General features: G+C 44.4%; 1 protein-coding gene across 2 annotated transcripts in view; it reads right to left on the reverse strand.

Moving 5' to 3' along the window:
* Positions 1–10,183: 10,183 nt before the first annotated feature.
* UPF3A (UPF3A regulator of nonsense mediated mRNA decay) overlaps positions 10,184–20,613 on the reverse strand; it is a 48,319-nt gene continuing 37,889 nt past the window's right edge. Inside the window, exons 9-11 of one of the 2 annotated variants that reach the window (XR_012799879.1) lie at positions 16,093–16,331; positions 14,678–14,747; positions 10,574–10,609 (exon numbers count right to left, since the gene is read on the reverse strand). Coding sequence is in view for 1 of the 2 variants with exons in the window: in XM_075590456.1 (XP_075446571.1) it covers positions 10,542–10,609; positions 16,093–16,331 (307 nt within the window). In the remaining variant the exon portion in view is untranslated. Of the gene's footprint in view, positions 10,610–14,677; positions 14,748–16,092; positions 16,332–20,613 lie in introns of both variants that reach the window. The other variant, XM_075590456.1, reaches the window with a different exon arrangement.

The following is a 20,613-nucleotide window of genomic DNA, read 5'->3' on the forward strand; positions in this document are numbered from 1 at the left end:
TCACAAATTGAATTATTGTATGCAAATGTTTTCTTGCTATTTTCTCAGTGATTGGGACTGTCGGGGGTAATATTGAGCAGCATGTTACAACATGTAGGTAAGCGCAGTTTAGACTGGTAATTTAGATGCTAGTCAGGAGGAAACTTCATTCAGATTTAGTGATACATTTATAATAAAGTACACTGGTTATGTATTCAACAATGTATTGAAAAATAAACAAAAACACATATTATTGATGTGGATACAGATGGTGTTAAAGGCCTGATAATGTTCCTTTTCTGTACCAAAGGGTGTCTTCTGGTAGTTTAACGTGGAATGGATAAGAGCTGGTGGAGCTGAGCAAATGAGTAGCAGGAAATGGTTTTGATCAGTTTTAATGTTATGGCGGCCTCGCTATAAGGGTAAGGAATCTTATGTAAACATCTGCCAATCTATTGTGATGGGGCATCATGACTCCAACTCTAGCTGAGCACGTTAGAAGAGCACACTATGTCCATAGCAAAATACAAAATGAATAAGCAAGGTGTTGGCTTGTTTCTTAGATATTAATGTTTATCTTGTGGTCAACTCCATCTCACAATTTTGCATGTTATCTATCCTGCTTATAAAACTGTTGATCTCCTTGTTGTTGAGGTTTCCATCGCTCACACAGTACACATCACTATGCCAGTCGTAGCAAGGTAACTTAGTTGGATCCCTGTTTCATTGTAATTCAAGAAAGTAGTGAAGCATCACAGGGCACTTAGGATTTTTATAACTATTTATTAGCCAATTTTTAAAAAGGCTATCCCTAATTGCAGGGGCACCGACCGGTAACTGTATATTTTTTAAATGTTATGGTGTGCAGCAGATTTCTCTATTTTTCATTGTAGTTCAAGTCATGATACAAGAAATTCAGACTTATTCAAAATATAAACCACAGCAATATTTATTGTTGATCTCACCTTTGTTAAATATTAATGGTGAAAAAACAACAAAAACAACTGATCACAGATGTACACCAAATGTTTTGCATTGTATCACACGTACAATCAGTGTACTCTGAAAATACATACATTGCACAATAAGAATACTACACTTTGTTTAAATTTATAAAAGCTAAACAAAAACAAAAAAACATATTTGTAGTTACTACATAGAGGGAATGTACCAGCCAAGGAAGAACTAAAAGATGTTTCCTTGTCATTGAAATGTCTCACTTTAGTGTTGCACCTCTGCGTAAATGCACCTGCGTTACCACTTTAACAGCCACAGGGGTGGACATAGTAATGTTCTGCAGGCTTCTCTGCCATCAAAGGGTTAATAAAGTACCATCATTCCTTACATCACTAGGAAATGTGATCAAGACCAAGGGGCTGTGTATCAAGAGCACGTTGGCTGTAAAACCGATGCTTTGTAATGCATTTTAAACATGCATCTCTCCTTGTTAATGTATCAAGTTCTATTGCTTCGATTTTACAATGATTGCCCTAATTTGAAGATTGGTCAATAAGCAAAACATTTCCCGCAATAGCGATACGAAAACAATTGTTTTGATACCGATTATTATTGTGATGAATATCTTTTCGGTCGAAAAAAGACATTATTAATCATTTTAATTAATCAGAAAACGTTTATGGCAAACGAAATGTGTTTTTTTTTAAATCAATTACTTTTTAAAATAATAAAATATCCTTACTTCCCCTTGTCCATGAGCATCTGAGATAGGGGCCGGGAAAGAATTAAGAGGGAGGAGCAAACACAGGGCAAAGTGAGGCTCCCGGGAAAGAGGGTTAGCACTGTCCTTAAGGTGTGTGGTGAAGGAGGGCTGCTTAGATCCTGATTACATTGGCAGATCTGCCTTCTCTGAAGCTGCCTCATCTCAAACTGCGTGTCACCACCTGCTCCTAAAACATCAAGGACCTTCACGGCTGACTGATAGTAATACTGTGATAACAACACATTTCAATATCTACTTATCGCCACTTTTTATTATTGCGATATTAATATCATATTGGGATACAATATTGCCCAACTCTATAAGGGGCCACAGAAAGATTAAAGATGCATTACATGGTACACATCTTATCATGGCATGTGTCACATGTTGTATGTGGGGCCTTTGCTCTTTTCCAATTACCTGCAGCACCAAACGTCTGAAAAAGCATATAAAACAGATCCGTTTCAAATGTAAGATCCCCCCATTATCAGATGTAAAAATGTATCAGCATTATCAGATGTAAAAATGTATCAGCATTATCAGATGTCAAAATGCATCAGCATTATCAGATGTCAAAATGCATCAGCATTATCAGATGTCAAAATGCATCAGCATTATCAGATGTCAAAATGCATCAGCATTATCAGATGTAAAAATGTATCAGCATTATCAGATGTCAAAATGCATCAGCATTATCAGATGTAAAAATGTATCAGCATTATCAGATGTAAAAATGTATCAGCATTATCAGATGTAAAAATGTATCAGCATTATCAGATGTAAAAATGCATCAGCATTATCAGATGTAAAAATGTATCAGCATTATCAGATGTAAAAATGTATCAGCATTATCAGATGTCAAAATGTATCAGCATTATCAGATGTAAAAATGTATCAGCATTATCAGATGTCAAAATGTATCAGTATTATCAGATGTAAAAATGTATCAGCATTATCAGATGTAAAAAATGCATTTAATGTACATTTAGAGTTAGACCTAATTTTAAACTGCCTATAACACAAGCCCGAAAGGCACAATGCAAAATGGCATAAAAGAACATTTGAGTATTTGTGTCGCTCCTCTTAGCTTGATACATGCCACCACTGACTTGTTTTAGTCAAGGTGAAATGCTTGAAGCTGAACAATTATAGCTGCCACATCTTGTATTCTTCCTACTAATTGTGTAATTATTGTACAAATAGGGGCACGCATTCAATCAGAGGCCTCTGTCTGCAAAGGAGGAATTAAAAAATGTAGTCCCAAAATGTTGCATATTCTATGGGGTCTATTTACTAAAGTCTCGTGGCTGCCAAACTAGCACACAAAACAGAGCCATATTCATCAAAGAAAATGAATCCCATTAAAAGCAATGGGAGATTTTCCTTTGATAAATCTGGTGCAATTCTTTTGCACAGACTTTGCCCCAGTTTTGCAGCTGGGAGACTTGAGAAAATACCCCCCCCCCCCATGTGTGATAAGACAACACTGCCTGTAGGGAAGAAAAAAAATAAAAGAGAGAAAGCAAACCAGGCCAAAAAAGTAACAATTTGTAAGAGAATGATATACATTAAATATGAATCAAACTCACATATGACCGTGTAATTATGATGCACAACTGATTAAATTTTTTAACAGACTTAAATGTACAGGCTGTGTAATGAGGGCTATCCACAATCCCCCACCCCCTTCCGGTGCTGAAGGGGCCAACAAAGCATTGGTTTTCCTTTCCTGCATCGTTATTTGGTTTAAAGCTTAGGTATCATAAATGAGACTTCTAAACTTTATCACGCAAGCCTGTGTCTGAGCAATTTATGTGTTCTTTTCCATCTATGTTAATTACTTAAGTACTAAAGAGCCTACAAAAGCATAAGTGTTGGAAAGATAATCTATAAATATATTTAAGCAAACTCTTTACATTTTCTTTGTTATATATACTCATTTTTAGCGCCACATAAATTAGATACATTTATGATGCCTGATTTTTCAAAAACATCTACAGTATAAACAAAGTAATTTTGTTGGACAAATAATCGTTGGAAAGATTTCTGCTATAATAATGCTATAATAATGCAGCACCATCCAAACTTTATCGAAAACCACTGCAAATATTTCTATCCAAGCCCTTCTAGCACATAAAACCTAGCAAGCTATGTATAAAACATGCATTAAAATCAAATCACTTTCACACCTAAAATCATTAGCAGCATATGTAGGTATGTTACTATTCATGTTCTTACATTCGACGCATGGTTTCTTATTCTTTGTATGGTGTGCGTCATGTTCAAAAAAGGAGAAGGTTCCAGGGCACTACGGATTTCCAAAAGAATTTATTAGAACAGGCACAACGTTTCAACCACCAAACGTTGTATTTCTCAAGTGAAGATATCTTCACTTGAGAAAGACCACGTTTGGTGGTTGAAACGTTGTGCCTGTTCTAATAAATTCTTTGGAAAACCGTAGTGCCCTGAAACCTTCTCCTTTTTTGTCTGCTCTGGAGCTTGTCATTGTCAGGAACTCCCTTGTTCCGGGAGCACCGGTAACAGCAAGTATCTACTTTTATTCAGATTGTGGTGTGCAGCATTACCTTTGCTTTTTGTACGTCGTGTTCATACATATGAATCCATTAGGAATGGTTTTGCGTCATCTTTTACGGCAATAATAACTTGACGGACAAATTTGACGCATTTATGACACATAAAAGTGGTGCATTGTGGCGATGAGGGGGGTTAATCAGGCCATTAATAAAGGCATTATACCAGGCTGATTAACCCTAAATCGCATTGGGAAAGAAGGGGTTAACTGTATGTGCACCACACTGATCTGTTTTCCCCTACACCATCTTTATTGTCCCCATTCTGCAGCTCAGTCCATAGCTGCAGTAATAGCAATGTATGTGAATTGGGCCAATTGTATTTCAGACGCAAGGAGTAAGCTAGCACTCTAATTTTTGGAGTGCAGCAAGCTAAGGATGTAGTAAGCCTATACATATTGTTTAGTGTCCCTCACACATACAGAAAGTATATATATAGATAAACTGTATTTTAGTTATGTTTTAAAAGGTACCAGCAGTAAGCTTTTCCTGTGCCCAGCAATGAATGTATTAACATGCATATATGTTGAGTAAATGAGCTGAGGGTCTTTCATCTCCGCACTTCAAAGGGCTCCCTGCGAAGTGAATGTCGCAATGTCTAGAGAAGTACCGGAGTTGAAAAGCCTCAGAGAGCCAAGGTGTTAGAGTGGCCATGATATCCCTGAGTACCAGATCCTGGTACACAGTATGGGGCAGTCACACTTGGTAGCCAAATCCCAGACTTACTGTCGCCAGGTAAGAAGTGGGACCCAGTATGCTAAGCAGCTTAGGTGTCAAGTTGACACATGCTCTGTGCAAACCAGGAAGCCACTTCTGCCCATGCTATGAACTACTGGCAAGTCTGGGATAGGGGGAAAAAGTGTTCCCACGGAAGGGATTGGGTGTGTATGTTAGGTATAGAACCCTTAACCCTATAAAGATGCCTTCAGCCCAGTTCCAGTTAGATTCACCTAAGATTCATGATTTATCCAAGCGTTGTTCAAGATTTCGTCCAAGTGCCGTGGCAGCGGTTCCGGAACACATGGGGTTAAAACATCGTAACCAAGGATTTACCCCTACTTCAGGAATTCGTTAGCTCTGGGGATCCCAGAACGAATCCCAACGAACCAGAACGAACTCTCTGCATTTGGTGAAAATATCGGGCAGGCAAGTTGCACCCTAGCCAAAAGGATTTTAAGCCAGATACTTTATTTCTTCATCTTTCGTTCTATGGACAGTTTATTTATTTTGTTTCCCCATCCAAGTAAGTGATTATTAAGTGTATTCTGAGGTTTTCGTGTGTTTTTCTGGAAAGAAATAAATGACAATTTATTTTGCCCGCCTTGTTATGCTCAATCGAGAATCCCAAAAATAAAAGATTGTTCATAACTACTAGTCTACCGTGACATGCATGCTTGCAAGTTTGTTTATAGATATCATTTGCATATGTGCACCACGAACAACATCCAAACTCCACCCCATGCGGCATTTATGGAAAACAAGTTGCTGCACGTGCCGCAATACACAACAATATCATTTTTATACATTGCTGCACCAATCCCCATGCATTTGCTACTCATCTTTGCGGCAGTTTTATGACAAAATTCTTGTAGTGATTCATCGTGCCATCCCTGTATTGCCAGAGACAATTATATTCGAAAAGCAAAGATGGTTACCGTGAGTACATCTACTGTAGGTCGCCCAGAAAAATTGGTCTGACTCAGAGACCTGAGGAGAGATTTAGGAACTAGTGTGCTAGATTATTTCTGCCTAGGCACACTGTAACAGTAACATAAATTATACCAACACAGTACTTAAAGGTCTACAGAGAAGTCGCCATGTTCACAGCTCTTAATCAATAAGACAATCCCAATATATTTAAAGGTGCATTCTTTCCTATTACGAAAGTAAACCAATGATAGTTATAAATGTTTAAGGGTTTAAATCATGGTGATTGAATTGTAGGATAATGTTTCAGTGTTAGAGTGCCACTATGTCAATTTGAAAATTGGACCTGTGTGTTTCACTTTGTTTTTGCCTCTTTTTTGATGTTCTGAGCAGGACCTGCCATCTAATTCCACGGGCAAATTGTCCTCCTTTCTCCTGATTAATCCAGGGAAAGGGATGAAACATACAGGATTGTAATAATGTCACAATGGAGTCAATGTGAAACAGACCAAAGCTGGAGAAATCAATAGATTGATTGACCAGCTACATTTAATGGTATATATTGTAAATTAAAATGTATTCATTTTCCATAGAATCCAAAAAGTAATATTTGCTTTAGGGATGATTTCTTTTTGTTTTTTGTTAGGAAGACAATTATACTGGAACGTTCTTTAAAATTTATATTTTTGGGTGAGCTAAATAGATTAGCCTCCCTGATACATTCGGCAGCACAATGATGACTACTTCTTGACTCATTATGAGTACAGCTGTGTAATCTCTCACCGTCGTACTTCCATTTGGGAATGTCCATATGAATATGTAGTGAGTAATTTTCGCAACAGCCAAAAACTTTTTGCCAATTTTTTTCTTTACATTTCACATAAAGATGAATGTGCCTGGATTCATGAAATCCGACCCCCAGCCCCGAACATCGCCAATCCGTGCATAATTTATTCAGATGCTCAGAGCGTTGTGCTGTACCTGGAATGGAAACGAGGCTAACCCTCATTTTCATTTCCCACCCACCTCTGATCTCGCGGGATTTTACACTCTCTTCCCTGCCACCATTTGGTGTCAGCTGTGGGAGGAAAAAGGAGGATGGAAGTGAGAAACAGGGTACTAGAGAGGCTAGCATAGAGAGAGGCAGAGGATAGCCTAGAGCAGGGGTCTCCAAACTCGGCCCTCAAGAGCCGCACACAGGCCGGCTTTTATGGATATCCCTGTTTCAGCACAGGTGGCTCAATCAGTGGCCCAGTCAAGCACTGAGCCACCTGTGCTGAAACAGGGATATCCATAAAAGCCGGCCTGTGTGCGGCCCTTGAGGGCCGAGTTTGGAGACCCCTGGCCTAGAGAGTGGGGGGTAGAGAGACAGAGAGACAATTGTCCCCACAGAGCAGCAACAAGGTGTAGTACCAGTATAATTGCCACTGGTGGTGCTGTTGGATCAAAAATGTAATTCATAGAAAAAAGAAAACAACTCCCAATCTAAAAGCAGTTTCCCAAGGAATTACAGAAATAATCAATTTATTAGATATATATATATAGGGGTGGCTTGTCTCACATCTACACCAATCGCACTGAGCAACCAGAGATCCGGTTATGGAGTTCAGTTGACATCACTGTACATGTCTTGCTGTGTGAAAGGGTGGACTGCATAAGTATCCACATTACTTTACAGCTAGCAGACTGTTTCTACACTTGTTTGTAATCATCTGCCCTTCTACCTTTAGGTTGCATTATGCAGGTATTACTGTGGTTCATGCATTTATAGGGATAACATACTCTATTGCTATCAGTTAGATTTTTTTAGTGGCCCCATCTATTTGTGAACGGTCGGTCCAGGTGATTTCTCACCAGTCACCCTTGGTAGTACTTATTCCATCTGGTGTGATATTTTTAGAGGTTGATTTGTATATGTATGTATATATATATATATATATCTATATATATATATAGCTATATATATATATATATATACACATACACACACACAACAAAATGGCCGCACACACATGGCGTATAGAGCCTTTCCAGAAGGCAGTCATGGTGCATGGTAGAGGAGATAAGGAATAATAAAAAATTAAAAAAAGATCACAAGTGATCTATATTACCGGCACAGCACTTAGTAAGGGCAAAAATTATTTTCTTGCATCCAAATTGTACACCGCATGACGTTTCTGTCCTCAGAGAAATCTTCTTCAAAGAAACCCCTGAATAAGGTTTCTCTGGGGACCAAAACGTCAGGCCTGTTTACAATTTGAATGCAATAAAATCATTTATGCCCTTACTTAGTGCTGTGCCGGTAATATAGATCACTTCTGATTATATATATATATATATATAATACTGAGTTAAGTTATGGTGAGTAAAAAAAGTGACAAAAACCCTCCACAGGAAAGCAAATATGCAAATATAGCTGTATGCTCATCTGCATGTCTTAGGCAGGTCTGCAACCCCACCTTTCCCCATTATCACCCAGCATACAGCACTTCCACTGCAGCAAGGGATTCTGGGAAATGACATGCAAATGAGCACACAGTGTCACTTTTTGCCTCAATAACCATTATATATATATATATATATATATAAATATTTTCGCTAAATTGTTTGCAAATTACATAAATATTTACATAGGAAGCAAAAAACAGCTCTAGACGTGGACATTTACGAAGATGTTTTAGAACCAAAACCTAAACACGGGGTAAGGTGCATATTTATAATTCACATCCTTCTTTTTCACCAAAAGTCTTGTGAAAATACCAACATATCTGTTAAGTGATGGGTAAAATTTGATCCCTGAGTAAGATATGGGTATTTGGTCTGTTTTTTTTTATTTTTAAGAAACGTTGACATTCTTCACATCTTTTTCTATAGTCATAATCATGCTGAATATTTCGGGCATCTCTAATTAGGATAAGCCAAGATTAGTTCCACTATATTATATGAGATCTCGTGTAAAGCTACATTTTAAAAACAATGTATCCTGCTTTTTTAGCGCGGTTTATTTAATTATTGCAATGTCAACAATATGCAAAGGTTATAAAAGCTCAGTGCAAGATTTTGTGCGATTTCTCATTAGATTGAATGAAGCGTTTGTTCTTTTCTCATGGGATAAAAAAAATGAGTTAGAAAGATGTATCCGATGTTATTGCATTCATCAACGCATACAGGGATACTTATCGCAAGAAATACAGCTGCGCCATGAAAACAATGGGAAACCCGTGTGTTATCTCAGCGGTGCGCAATCTGTGGGGCGCGACCCCCAGGGGGGGCGCGAGACTGCCGACGGGGGGCGCGGGGTTTACAGAGGCCCCGCGCGCTTCCCGAAGGCACTTAAATTAAGTGCCGGGGGAGCTGCAGGGCCTCTGTAAACCATACTTACCCGTGGCTCCGGCGGCTTCCTCCCGGCGTCGCCATGGCAACGCGGCGTCAAAATGACGCTGCGAGGTCATGTGACGTCACGTTGCTATGGCAACGTGACGTCATTACGCCGGTGCGAGGGTAAGTTGGGGGGGGGCGCGGGAGTGAGGGGACAGCCGGCAGGGGGGCGCAGGGAAAAAAGTTTGCGCCCCCCTGTGTTATCTCTTTAACGCACTGAACGTTTTCTGCATTGTTTCTTTTTTTAACAGGAGTAATAATGTCTGCTGATCTGTAACTTCAAGTGAAGTGTTTCATATTGCTCAGACACAAGCCATCTATGACATCTCTACAGGGAAAACTAAGCTTTAAAACCTTTAGATAGTACAATAGTGTTTATTGCAAAGAAATGTAAAAAAAAAAAAGCCATAGCAATTTGCAGGAATTATCTGCAGGATTCTAAGTCACAGTTCGGTCAGCGTTAGGCTAGGTCCCCGCTGCCCGCTCCAGCGTCCGCTATGCCGTGCGCTGCAGGGACAAGAGCCGCCCCTCAAAGGGGCCGGGCCCGCTACCTACCTTGCCCGCCGTGTTGTGCGACCAGATTTCTCTGAGGACAGGAAATCTGTGTTAACAACTTGCGATGGAGCGCTAGGCCACGCCCCTCCAGCGGTTCAGCCAATGAGTGCGAACCTGTCGGGTGACGTCATGGCCGCCCCCGCCCACCCCCCCATCTTTCCCCCTGCAGCTCACCGCAGACCGGGGATCTCAGCTGCACGCGCCGCCAGCCTGGTAGTCGTGCGTGCACTGCCGACACCGGGACCTCAGCCTTACACTGAGATCGCAACAGATTATGATCATATTTTCCAATGTTCTAGAAAAGTACAACTGCTCAACTTCTTCTGTGGCAGGGTTGGGCCACAGTACCATTTATTGGGAGCTCTTGGCACTGAAGGGATAATATGCCTTTGAAGTAATTCTGCACTTTTTTTTCCCCTTCAAATTCACGATTACGCTTCTTTTCCAGGGAAAGAACGAGGCAGGCAAAATTGAATTTTGGCTTCAGTTTCTATTGCCCATGGTGTAAGGCCCAGATGTACTTGTGTGCATAAGGGGATCTGTGAACAAGCTGATTTTTTTCTACGATTTTGCTTTTTAAGGTGTTTTACCCAGCATCTTCACTCTTCTCAGAGCTTCTTCCTGCTGTATTGTCTGCATCAGACGTTCTGTCCGTGGTCTCCTCACAACCTTTACTTGTAGATCCTGTAGGTATGCGACTGCGAGCTCCTGGCTGGTATAGCTGCATGGCCGGGCGGTCCTGCGCAATGTAAGACACAATCCGCTGTTAACAGCATGAAGATGTAACATGCAGCAGTTTCTGTGGGAATCACAATGTTGCTTGGATCATATTTAGCATTTCTAATAGTGTTGCATAGAAACATGGTGGCTTATTCAATCAAATGTGATAATGCCTATTTATGTGCCACACAGAAAATCAGATTCAAGTCAACGGCACTTTCCGTGCGGTAGTACTGAATCGGGACTATATCACTTTATTGATAAATCCCCATAGACTGGATACAACTGATAGAGACAGTAAAAGAAAAAACCAAGGTAAACAGAGTGTGTACTGTATTTTATTTCTTCTGGGGGTCAGCCTATCATTTTGGAATGAGTAGTATCAAACTGTGGGCAATTAAATGTACAGTAAATATGCATACACATACTGTGTGGGTGCTCAGATAACCAAGTCGGAAACAGCACTGAGAGTGAGCAGGCACAGTACTGAGAGCGAGCAGGCACAGTACTGAGGGCGAGCAGGCACAGTACTGAGGGCGAGCAGGCACAGTACTGAGGGCGAGCAGGCAAAGTACTGAGGGCGAGCAGGCACAGTACTGAGGGCGAGCAGGCACAGTACTGAGGGCGAGCAGGCAAAGTACTGAGGGCGAGCAGGCACAGTACTGAGGGCGAGCAGGCACAGTACTGAGAGCGAGCAGGCACAGTACTGAGAGCGAGCAGGCACAGTACTGAGAGCGAGCAGGCACAGTACTGAGAGCGAGCAGGCACAGTACTGAGAGCGAGCAGGCACAGTACTGAGAGCGAGCAGGCACAGTACTGAGAGCGAGCAGGCACAGTACTGAGAGCGAGCAGGCACAGTACTGAGGGCGAGCAGGCACAGTACTGAGGGCGAGCAGGCACAGTACTGAGGGCGAGCAGGCACAGTACTGAGGGCGAGCAGGCACAGTACTGAGGGCGAGCAGGCACAGTACTGAGGGCGAGCAGGCACAGTACTGAGGGCGAGCAGGCACAGTACTGAGGGCGAGCAGGCACAGTACTGAGGGCGAGCAGGCACAGTACTGAGGGCGAGCAGGCACAGTACTGAGGGCGAGCAGGCACAGTACTGAGGGCGAGCAGGCACAGTACTGAGGGCGAGCAGGCACAGTACTGAGGGCGAGCAGGCACAGTACTGAGGGCGAGCAGGCACAGTACTGAGGGCGAGCAGGCACAGTACTGAGGGCGAGCAGGCACAGTACTGAGGGCGAGCAGGCACAGTACTGAGAGCGAGCAGGCACAGTACTGAGAGCGAGCAGGCACAGTACTGAGAGCGAGCAGGCACAGTACTGAGAGCGAGCAGGCACAGTACTGAGAGCGAGCAGGCACAGTACTGAGAGCGAGCAGGCACAGTACTGAGAGCGAGCAGGCACAGTACTGAGAGCGAGCAGGCACAGTACTGAGAGCGAGCAGGCACAGTACTGAGAGCGAGCAGGCACAGTACTGAGAGCGAGCAGGCACAGTACTGAGAGCGAGCAGGCACAGTACTGAGAGCGAGCAGGCACAGTACTGAGAGCGAGCAGGCACAGTACTGAGGGCGAGCAGGCACAGTACTGAGGGCGAGCAGGCACAGTACTGAGGGCGAGCAGGCACAGTACTGAGAGCGAGCAGGCACAGTACTGAGGGCGAGCAGGCACAGTACTGAGAGCGAGCAGGCACAGTACTGAGAGCGAGCAGGCACAGTACTGAGAGCGAGCAGGCACAGTACTGAGAGCGAGCAGGCACAGTACTGAGAGCGAGCAGGCACAGTACTGAGAGCGAGCAGGCACTGTACTGAGAGCGAACAGGCACAGTACTGAGAGCGAGCAGGCACTGTACTGAGAGCGAGCAGGCACAGTACTGAGAGCGAGCAGGCACAGTACTGAGAGCGAGCAGGCACTGTACTGAGAGCGAGCAGGCACAGTACTGAGAGCGAGCAGGCACACTACTGAGAGCGAGCAGGCACAGTACTGAGAGCGAGCAGGCACAGTACTGAGAGCGAGCAGGCACAGTACTGAGAGCGAGCAGGCACAGTACTGAGAGCGAGCAGGCACAGTACTGAGAGCGAGCAGGCACAGTACTGAGGGCGAGCAGGCACAGTACTGAGGGCGAGCAGGCACAGTACTGAGGGCGAGCAGGCACAGTACTGAGGGCGAGCAGGCACAGTACTGAGAGCGAGCAGGCACAGTACTGAGGGCGAGCAGGCACAGTACTGAGAGCGAGCAGGCACAGTACTGAGGGCGAGCAGGCACAGTACTGAGAGCGAGCAGGCACAGTACTGAGGGCGAGCAGGCACAGTACTGAGAGCGAGCAGGCACAGTACTGAGAGCGAGCAGGCACAGTACTGAGAGCGAGCAGGCACAGTACTGAGAGCGAGCAGGCACAGTACTGAGAGCGAGCAGGCACAGTACTGAGAGCGAGCAGGCACAGTACTGAGAGCGAGCAGGCACAGTACTGAGAGCGAGCAGGTACTGTACTGAGAGCGAGCAGGCACAGTACTGAGAGCGAGCAGGCACAGTACTGAGAGCGAGCAGGCACTGTACTGAGAGCGAGCAGGCACAGTACTGAGAGCGAGCAGGCACTGTACTGAGAGCGAGCAGGCACACTACTGAGAGCGAGCAGGCACAGTACTGAGAGCGAGCAGGCACAGTACTGAGAGCGAGCAGGCACAGTACTGAGAGCGAGCAGGCACAGTACTGAGAGCGAGCAGGCACAGTACTGAGAGCGAGCAGGCACAGTACTGAGAGCGAGCAGGCACAGTACTGAGAGCGAGCAGGCACAGTACTGAGAGCGAGCAGGCACAGTACTGAGAGCGAGCAGGCACAGTACTGAGAGCGAGCAGGCACAGTACTGAGAGCGAGCAGGCACAGTACTGAGGGCGAGCAGGCACAGTACTGAAAGCGAGCAGGCACAGTACTGAGAGCGAGCAGGCACAGTACTGAGGGCGAGCAGGCACAGTACTGAGAGCGAGCAGGCACAGTACTGAGAGCGAGCAGGCACAGTACTGAGAGCGAGCAGGCACAGTACTGAGAGCGAGCAGGCACAGTACTGAGAGCGAGCAGGCACAGTACTGAGAGCGAGCAGGCACAGTACTGAGAGCGAGCAGGCACTGTACTGAGAGCGAGCAGGCACAGTACTGAGAGCGAGCAGGCACAGTACTGAGAGCGAGCAGGCACTGTACTGAGAGCGAGCAGGCACAGTACTGAGAGCGAGCAGGCACTGTACTGAGAGCGAGCAGGCACAGTACTGAGAGCGAGCAGGTACAGTACTGAGAGCGAGCAGGCACACTACTGAGAGCGAGCAGGCACAGTACTGAGAGCGAGCAGGCACAGTACTGAGAGCGAGCAGGCACAGTACTGAGAGCGAGCAGGCACAGTACTGAGAGCGAGCAGGCACAGTACTGAGAGCGAGCAGGCACAGTACTGAGAGCGAGCAGGCACAGTACTGAGAGCGAGCAGGCACAGTACTGAGAGCGAGCAGGCACAGTACTGAGAGCGAGCAGGCACAGTACTGAGAGCGAGCAGGCACAGTACTGCAGACTTACCCAATTGCTTTGGCTTTTTACTATGAAGCTGGAAGCCAGTAACAATGAGAATATGTTGGAAAAAAACTATGACAAAAATATATTAGACAAATTATTTGCTTTCTGATCATTGACAGTAGTAGGGCAGATTTCCAAGTGCAAGTCAACACACATAGGAGTGATGTCAAAGTACTGTATGCTGATGTAAAGAACTGTATATGTGTACCTTCAATGAGCACATGAAGTGTTAACTTTTTAACTATCAAATTTAATTGGCTAAAAAGATTCAGTTGGCAATTCTGCGCACATGGCATACACACCTTATTGCTGAGAGTTAAAATGCAGAGCCAATGGAACCAAATCTAAACAAATGCACCTTAGGTCTCACAGGTTAGCAAAGTGTGGCCAGTCAGGATTCCACTTTCTACTTATTAAAAATATATATTTTAAAGACCTCAACAAAAAAACAGAAATTGGCAACACAACAGTTACAAAAAGTTACACAAAACAATAAACTTTTTGCCTTATTTTTCAAATCTTAATTCACAGTACCTCCACACACACTTTGTCTTTCCGGAGGAACTATGTTATGTTTTTGATTGTTATATCTCTTACATTACCCCTGTACAACAGTGACAAAGAATAACATGTCAAATACTTCCCATGATACTCTGATGTATGTAGCTAAGACAGCGAAAAAAAACAATTTGGCCTAAAATTCATGTCTTCAAAGACATATACATTAGTTCTGCCCTCCTCTGTTATCATGAACAGAAGTAGAAAGATCTCCCAAATGTATCGCACTAAAGAAACACCCTTAACTAATTAAAATGTAACTTTTATTAACATATAAAATAAAATGTAGATATAGTGAGGTAAAGAATGGACCAAATAATTAAAATAAATTAAAAATGAAAGGAGACGTCAGTATGCTAAATCTGAACGCTGTTAATGGAAATGAAAATAGCTATCAATTCTATAGTGTGAACCACAGTCATACAATTCAATTAACTGTGGTGCTAGCTATTTAAATAAATCCTGGCGTTATCAGAAACCTGATCCTAAAAGTACCTAGAACCTCTTCTACGGAGAGGTCCAATATGTATATAAGTGCTTGATTAATAAATACACACTCTGTATGCCTATATTTGGTGTTAATTAATAAAGTATATACTGTGATCACAAAGACTGAGGTCTATTTGGTTTTCAGGGATGATCCATATCACTCAATATATGTATGTATATATATATATATATATATATATATATATATATATATATATATATATATATACTGTATATATATATATATATATATATATACTGTATATATATATATATACTGTATATATATATATATATATATATATATATATATATATATATATATATATATATATATATACTTTTTTACCAGACCTGATAGGTTCAGAAACTGCTGTACTGTAATGGTGAAAACACCTGGCACGTATTTAGGCAGACACTCCTAATGTTGGAGCAAATGCCATTTAGCACTTATAGGTACTGCAAGATTTTTAATAGGATCTAAAGTCAGAACGTTGCACTTCCTATGATGAAGGCTCCAAAACGTTCTGACAAGGTAACTCTACTTTGTTTTCTGTTTAATAAACAAGTGTATGTTTGCTTAATCATCTACTTACATGTAATTTTTGACTTCCCTCTAAACATGATACATTTCCCCCCGTCCTGAAAGTGGCAAATATGATAGCCAAAGTAAATGACATTTGAAATAATTTTTGCAACTAATATTAACAACAACATCCAGAAAAGATGCTACTTTGAAAATGTTTATACAAAGAGCATCTTTACGCTTTTCTTAGCACATAAAAGCCACTCGTGACCTGGGGCATATTTGGCTAATGAGAAATGATCCTAGAAGAATAAAAGAACCTTATTTCTTATGCGGTCCTTTTTGGATGCCATGTCATCACACTTGTCCTCTTTACCCAGTTTGTCTACTGCCTCCGTTGCAAAGCTGGAGGTGTGGCTCCCTTTCTTGCCTCGGTCTTGGTTGTATCCCTTTCCCCATTTCTGATCGTCTTCGTTCCTCCTCATAAACTTCTCAAACTCGTAATGGGTTCTCTGCTTTCTTCCATCCTCCATCCGATACCTTTGCCTTTCTTGTTCTGCATCTCGAATCTTCCTTTCAATATCTCTTTGCTCTTTATCGCTGTCGTTCTGTGTCCTGCCAGAGTTCAGGGTGTAAAACAGAGGGGTTACGATAATCACCAATATGCATTTCAAGTTTTGGACACTTACATAGTTAAAAATAACGTCTCAAATGTCTTACTCCTCCGATCATTAACTTAAGCTCCAACATTTCACAAGCAGAAGGCAATCAAAAAATTGGAAACATCTGAAGGTCAGAGCTTTATTCTAATATTTAAAAAAAAATAAGCATGCATTATCCACATCAACAGACATGGGCTGCAGGCCATGCCTCAGAGTCTATGCATTTTGTGACCTGATGCTCTCCGCCGAACGCTACAATACAGTATGTGGGTGAAGCATGCTTACATGCTTTTTTGAAGGGGGTAATTCTGTATACTCTAAAGCGGCCTTTTGGGTTATTTTCGGCCGAAAATCCCCCTTGGCCTCAATGGGGATTTGCAACTGAAAACAGACCAAACAGCTGCTTTAGAGTATACTAGCTGAGAGACCCGGCGTTGCCCGGGAGTACAATTTCCCGCTCCCCCCTCTCTTTCCACTCCCCCTGTCTGTTTCTCCGCTCCCCCCTCTCTGTTTGTGTTCCCCCCCTCCTGCGCAGCTCCGTTCCCCCCCCTACAGTGTTCTACACACACACTGTCCCCCACACACACACAGTCGTCCTTCCCACCACACACACACACATTCCCCCCCCCACACACACACTGTCCCCCCCCCCACACACACACACAGACACTGTCCGTCCCCCCCTCCCCACACACACACACACACACACAAACACTGTCGTCCTTCCCACCACACACACACACAGTCGTCCTTCCCCCCCCCCCCACACACACACACACACACACACACACACACACACACACACACACACACACACACACTGTCCCCCCCACACACACACAGTCGTCCTTCCCACCACACACACACAGTCGTCCTTCCCACCACACACACACACTCCCCCCCCACACACACACACACTGTCCCCCCCCACACACACACTGTTCCCCCCCCCACACATACTGCCCCCCCTCCACACACACTGTCCCTTCCTCCCCACCCCCCCACACACACACAGTCGTCCTTCCCACCACACACACACAGTCGTCCTTCCCACCACACACACACACACACACACACACACACACACACACACACACACACACACACACACACACACACACACACACACACACACACACACACACACTGCCCCCCCTCCACATACACTGTCCCTTCCCCCCCCACACACACATTCCCCTCCCCCCTCACACACACACACACACATTCCCCCCCGCACACACACACACACTGCCCCCCCCACACACACACTGCCCCCCCCCACACACACACTGCCCCCCCCACACACACTGCCCCCCTCACACACACTGTCCCCCCCACACACACACTGTCCGTCCCCCCTCCCCCCCCACACACACACTGTCCGTCCCCCCCTCCCCACACACACACACACTGTCCCTCCCTCCCCCCACACACATACACTGTCCGTCCCCCCCTCCACCCACACACTGTCCGTCCCCCCCTACCCCCCCACACACACAAAGCCCCCTCCCTGTTACAGGACCACAAAGCCTCCTCCCCTCTGCCAGGACTCACAGCACCGCTCCTCTCTCCCGCGCTCCTCTGATTGTTGCGCGCCTAGCCCTTCTCTGCTCTCCCTCCTTCCGTCCGGGGAGCGCTGCGCATGCGCCCCCTCTCTGCACCTGTGAGCGCGAGCCACCGGGAATCTTGCAGCAGAGAAGGTGCGGGGCCTGTCCGGCTGAGGGGGAAGAGTGACGGCCACCAGGAGGGGGGAAGGTGAGCTGCGGTCCGGCTGAGGGGGGATAGTAACGGACACCGGGAGGGGGGAAGGTGAGCTGTGGTCCGGCTGAGGGGGGAGAGTGACGGCCACCGGGAGGAGGGTGTGTGTGTGTGTGTGTTGTTGGTCAGAGGCGCACGCGGTCACGGTGTGAGGAGAGTGTGCGTGTGTGTCTCTTCTCCCTGCCTGGCTCCTCCCTGCCTGGCCCGCAGGCCAATGAGCTGTGCAGCAGACATACACACACAAACATTATTTGAAACTTATATATATAGATAGAATTACAACCTTAATTTTAGAATAAATCTTTTTTTTTTACTTCAACCTCCAGGTAGTTCCATTTTTTTTTATTGCATGTAAGTTTTGGCTTAATTTCTTTATTGAAACCTTTCTGATGCTTTGGAGGCAATCTTGGTAAGAAATCAATATTGACATAGTCAGCGAGTCGCCATTTAAGCAGAAGAAAAAGCACATTTCAATAATGATACGATAGTTTGAACGTGAATCCCTTCCTGTCAGGCAGTGATGGATTATATTACCGAGCATCACGCCGCGTCCCTTAGTTATAAAAAGATCACTGACAAAATCAAACGTTTTAAACCAAAGGCCAGGTCATAAAGTGCACACAATGGGCTTTATATATGGGCTTTATATATGAAAGTCTCCCAACTGTAAAAGCGGGGCAAAGCTGAAACCAAAAAACACACCAAATTTATCTAAAAGTACCATTGTTTCCTTTTAGACATATCGCTTTGATAAATGTGGTCTGTTTTTTGCTCCAGCATTGTCCCAGTTTTGCAGCCGGGAGACTTGGATACATCACTCCCTATGTGTGTCAAGATATTAAAAAGTGCTACACAACGTGTGCTCATTTGCATGTCATTTCCCAGAATCCATTGCTGCAGTGGAAAACTGTATGCTAGGTGACAATGGTGAAAATCATGACTGTCTCGGTCATTTGGCTAAGATCAAGTGTAATGCCATCCTACCAGTGGCAGCGGTAGGATGTACAGTAGCACCCACTTCATCCTCCGGCCTGATCAAGAGGCAGGACTAAGAAGCTGAGATTTTGATATGGCCTGTGAACCTCCAGCTTGTAAACCAGGGCGGGGGGACTGTAAAGAGAGCAAAAAGGGCAGGAAGCCCTGAATGTAGTAAAACATTGGCACCTCAAACTTTCCCAGCATGGATACTTTTTAATGCATGGACTTTATTTCCCTCACTTTTGCTGCTCCTTGGGCCCATTGGCTAAGGGGGCATGATCATTTTTTGGTCAGGGCGCTTATGCACTGACACAGAGCATTTGGTGTACTGTTATGATCACTATAACAGTGCACCCCCTTGCACAGCACTTATTTTTGTTTTGGTTGCACGTTTTGGTGGTTAGTCGCCATATCTCCCTGAGAGTAAAGACCTGGGTGATTAGGCTTCAGCCGAAAGTCAAACGTCTTGGAATTGCTTGCTGGCCTTTTGGCCAAAGAAAGGAAAAGAAGAGGATGTCCGGATTCCTGATGGAGGATGGCATCAAAGCCCCCCGAAGACCGTTTTGGCCCAATGGCTGAAGAGATTTGGGGATAGCTACAGAACTTGCCTGGCTCTGGGAAGGCGGTCACAAGTAGGAACACCAAACACTACGGTGATTTGAGCACAGGGCACTCCGGCTCTCAAAAAAAACTACGAGTAGGTTTACTGGCTATGCATTTAACTCTGGCTGTGCTGAAAAGCCGTGTAATGCAGCAGCCTAAACTTATAAGGGTCCATGTCAAAATGAATTTGAAGCAAAAGGTGACGCTGTGTGCTCATTTACATGTCATTTCCCAGAATCCCTGGCTGCAGTGGAAGCGCTGTATGCTAGGAGATGATGGTGAAAAGCAGGGTTGCAAACCGGTCACATGTGTGAATGTGCTCACAGGTGGTATTTTTATTTGGTGTATATGAGGAATAAATGCTGTAGGAGTAATATTAGTTTCTTTAAAAATGTTTAATGTGTTAAGCAAGAGTATTGCTTCCCACATGATAGGAGCTGTCGAGTAAAGCAAAATCCACTTCATTACAGTAATTGCCATTTAAGGAGAGAAAGCATATAATTGAATAACATGGGAATTATGATTTTTAACCCCTTCAGTACCCTAGAGACATACAACGTACATCATGAAGGGTGGTAGCCTGGGGAGAGGAAACAAAAAGTGATCACTCAAGTGAACGTGATCAATGATGGAGGGTCTGTAACTATGGAGGAAGCAGGACCCTCTGGAACTAAAGAGCAGCAATCCCGATGCATATGAACGGGGGGTGGGTGGACCTCTGGAGCTGAACCACACAATTTTTTTTTTTAGCTTTGGTGAACTCCAAGCTTCTGAGATACAGGTTAAATTACTGGTGTTTCCTGAGGGGATTTAATTGGCCGTCCAACAGGATGCAATGACGTTACGCCTTCCTACTGGCCTGCAGGACCTCCAATATTTGACCGTTCAGTTTCCGC

Source organism: Ascaphus truei, chromosome 3 (genome assembly GCF_040206685.1).
Source record: "Ascaphus truei isolate aAscTru1 chromosome 3, aAscTru1.hap1, whole genome shotgun sequence".
NCBI lineage: Eukaryota > Metazoa > Chordata > Amphibia > Anura > Ascaphidae > Ascaphus > Ascaphus truei.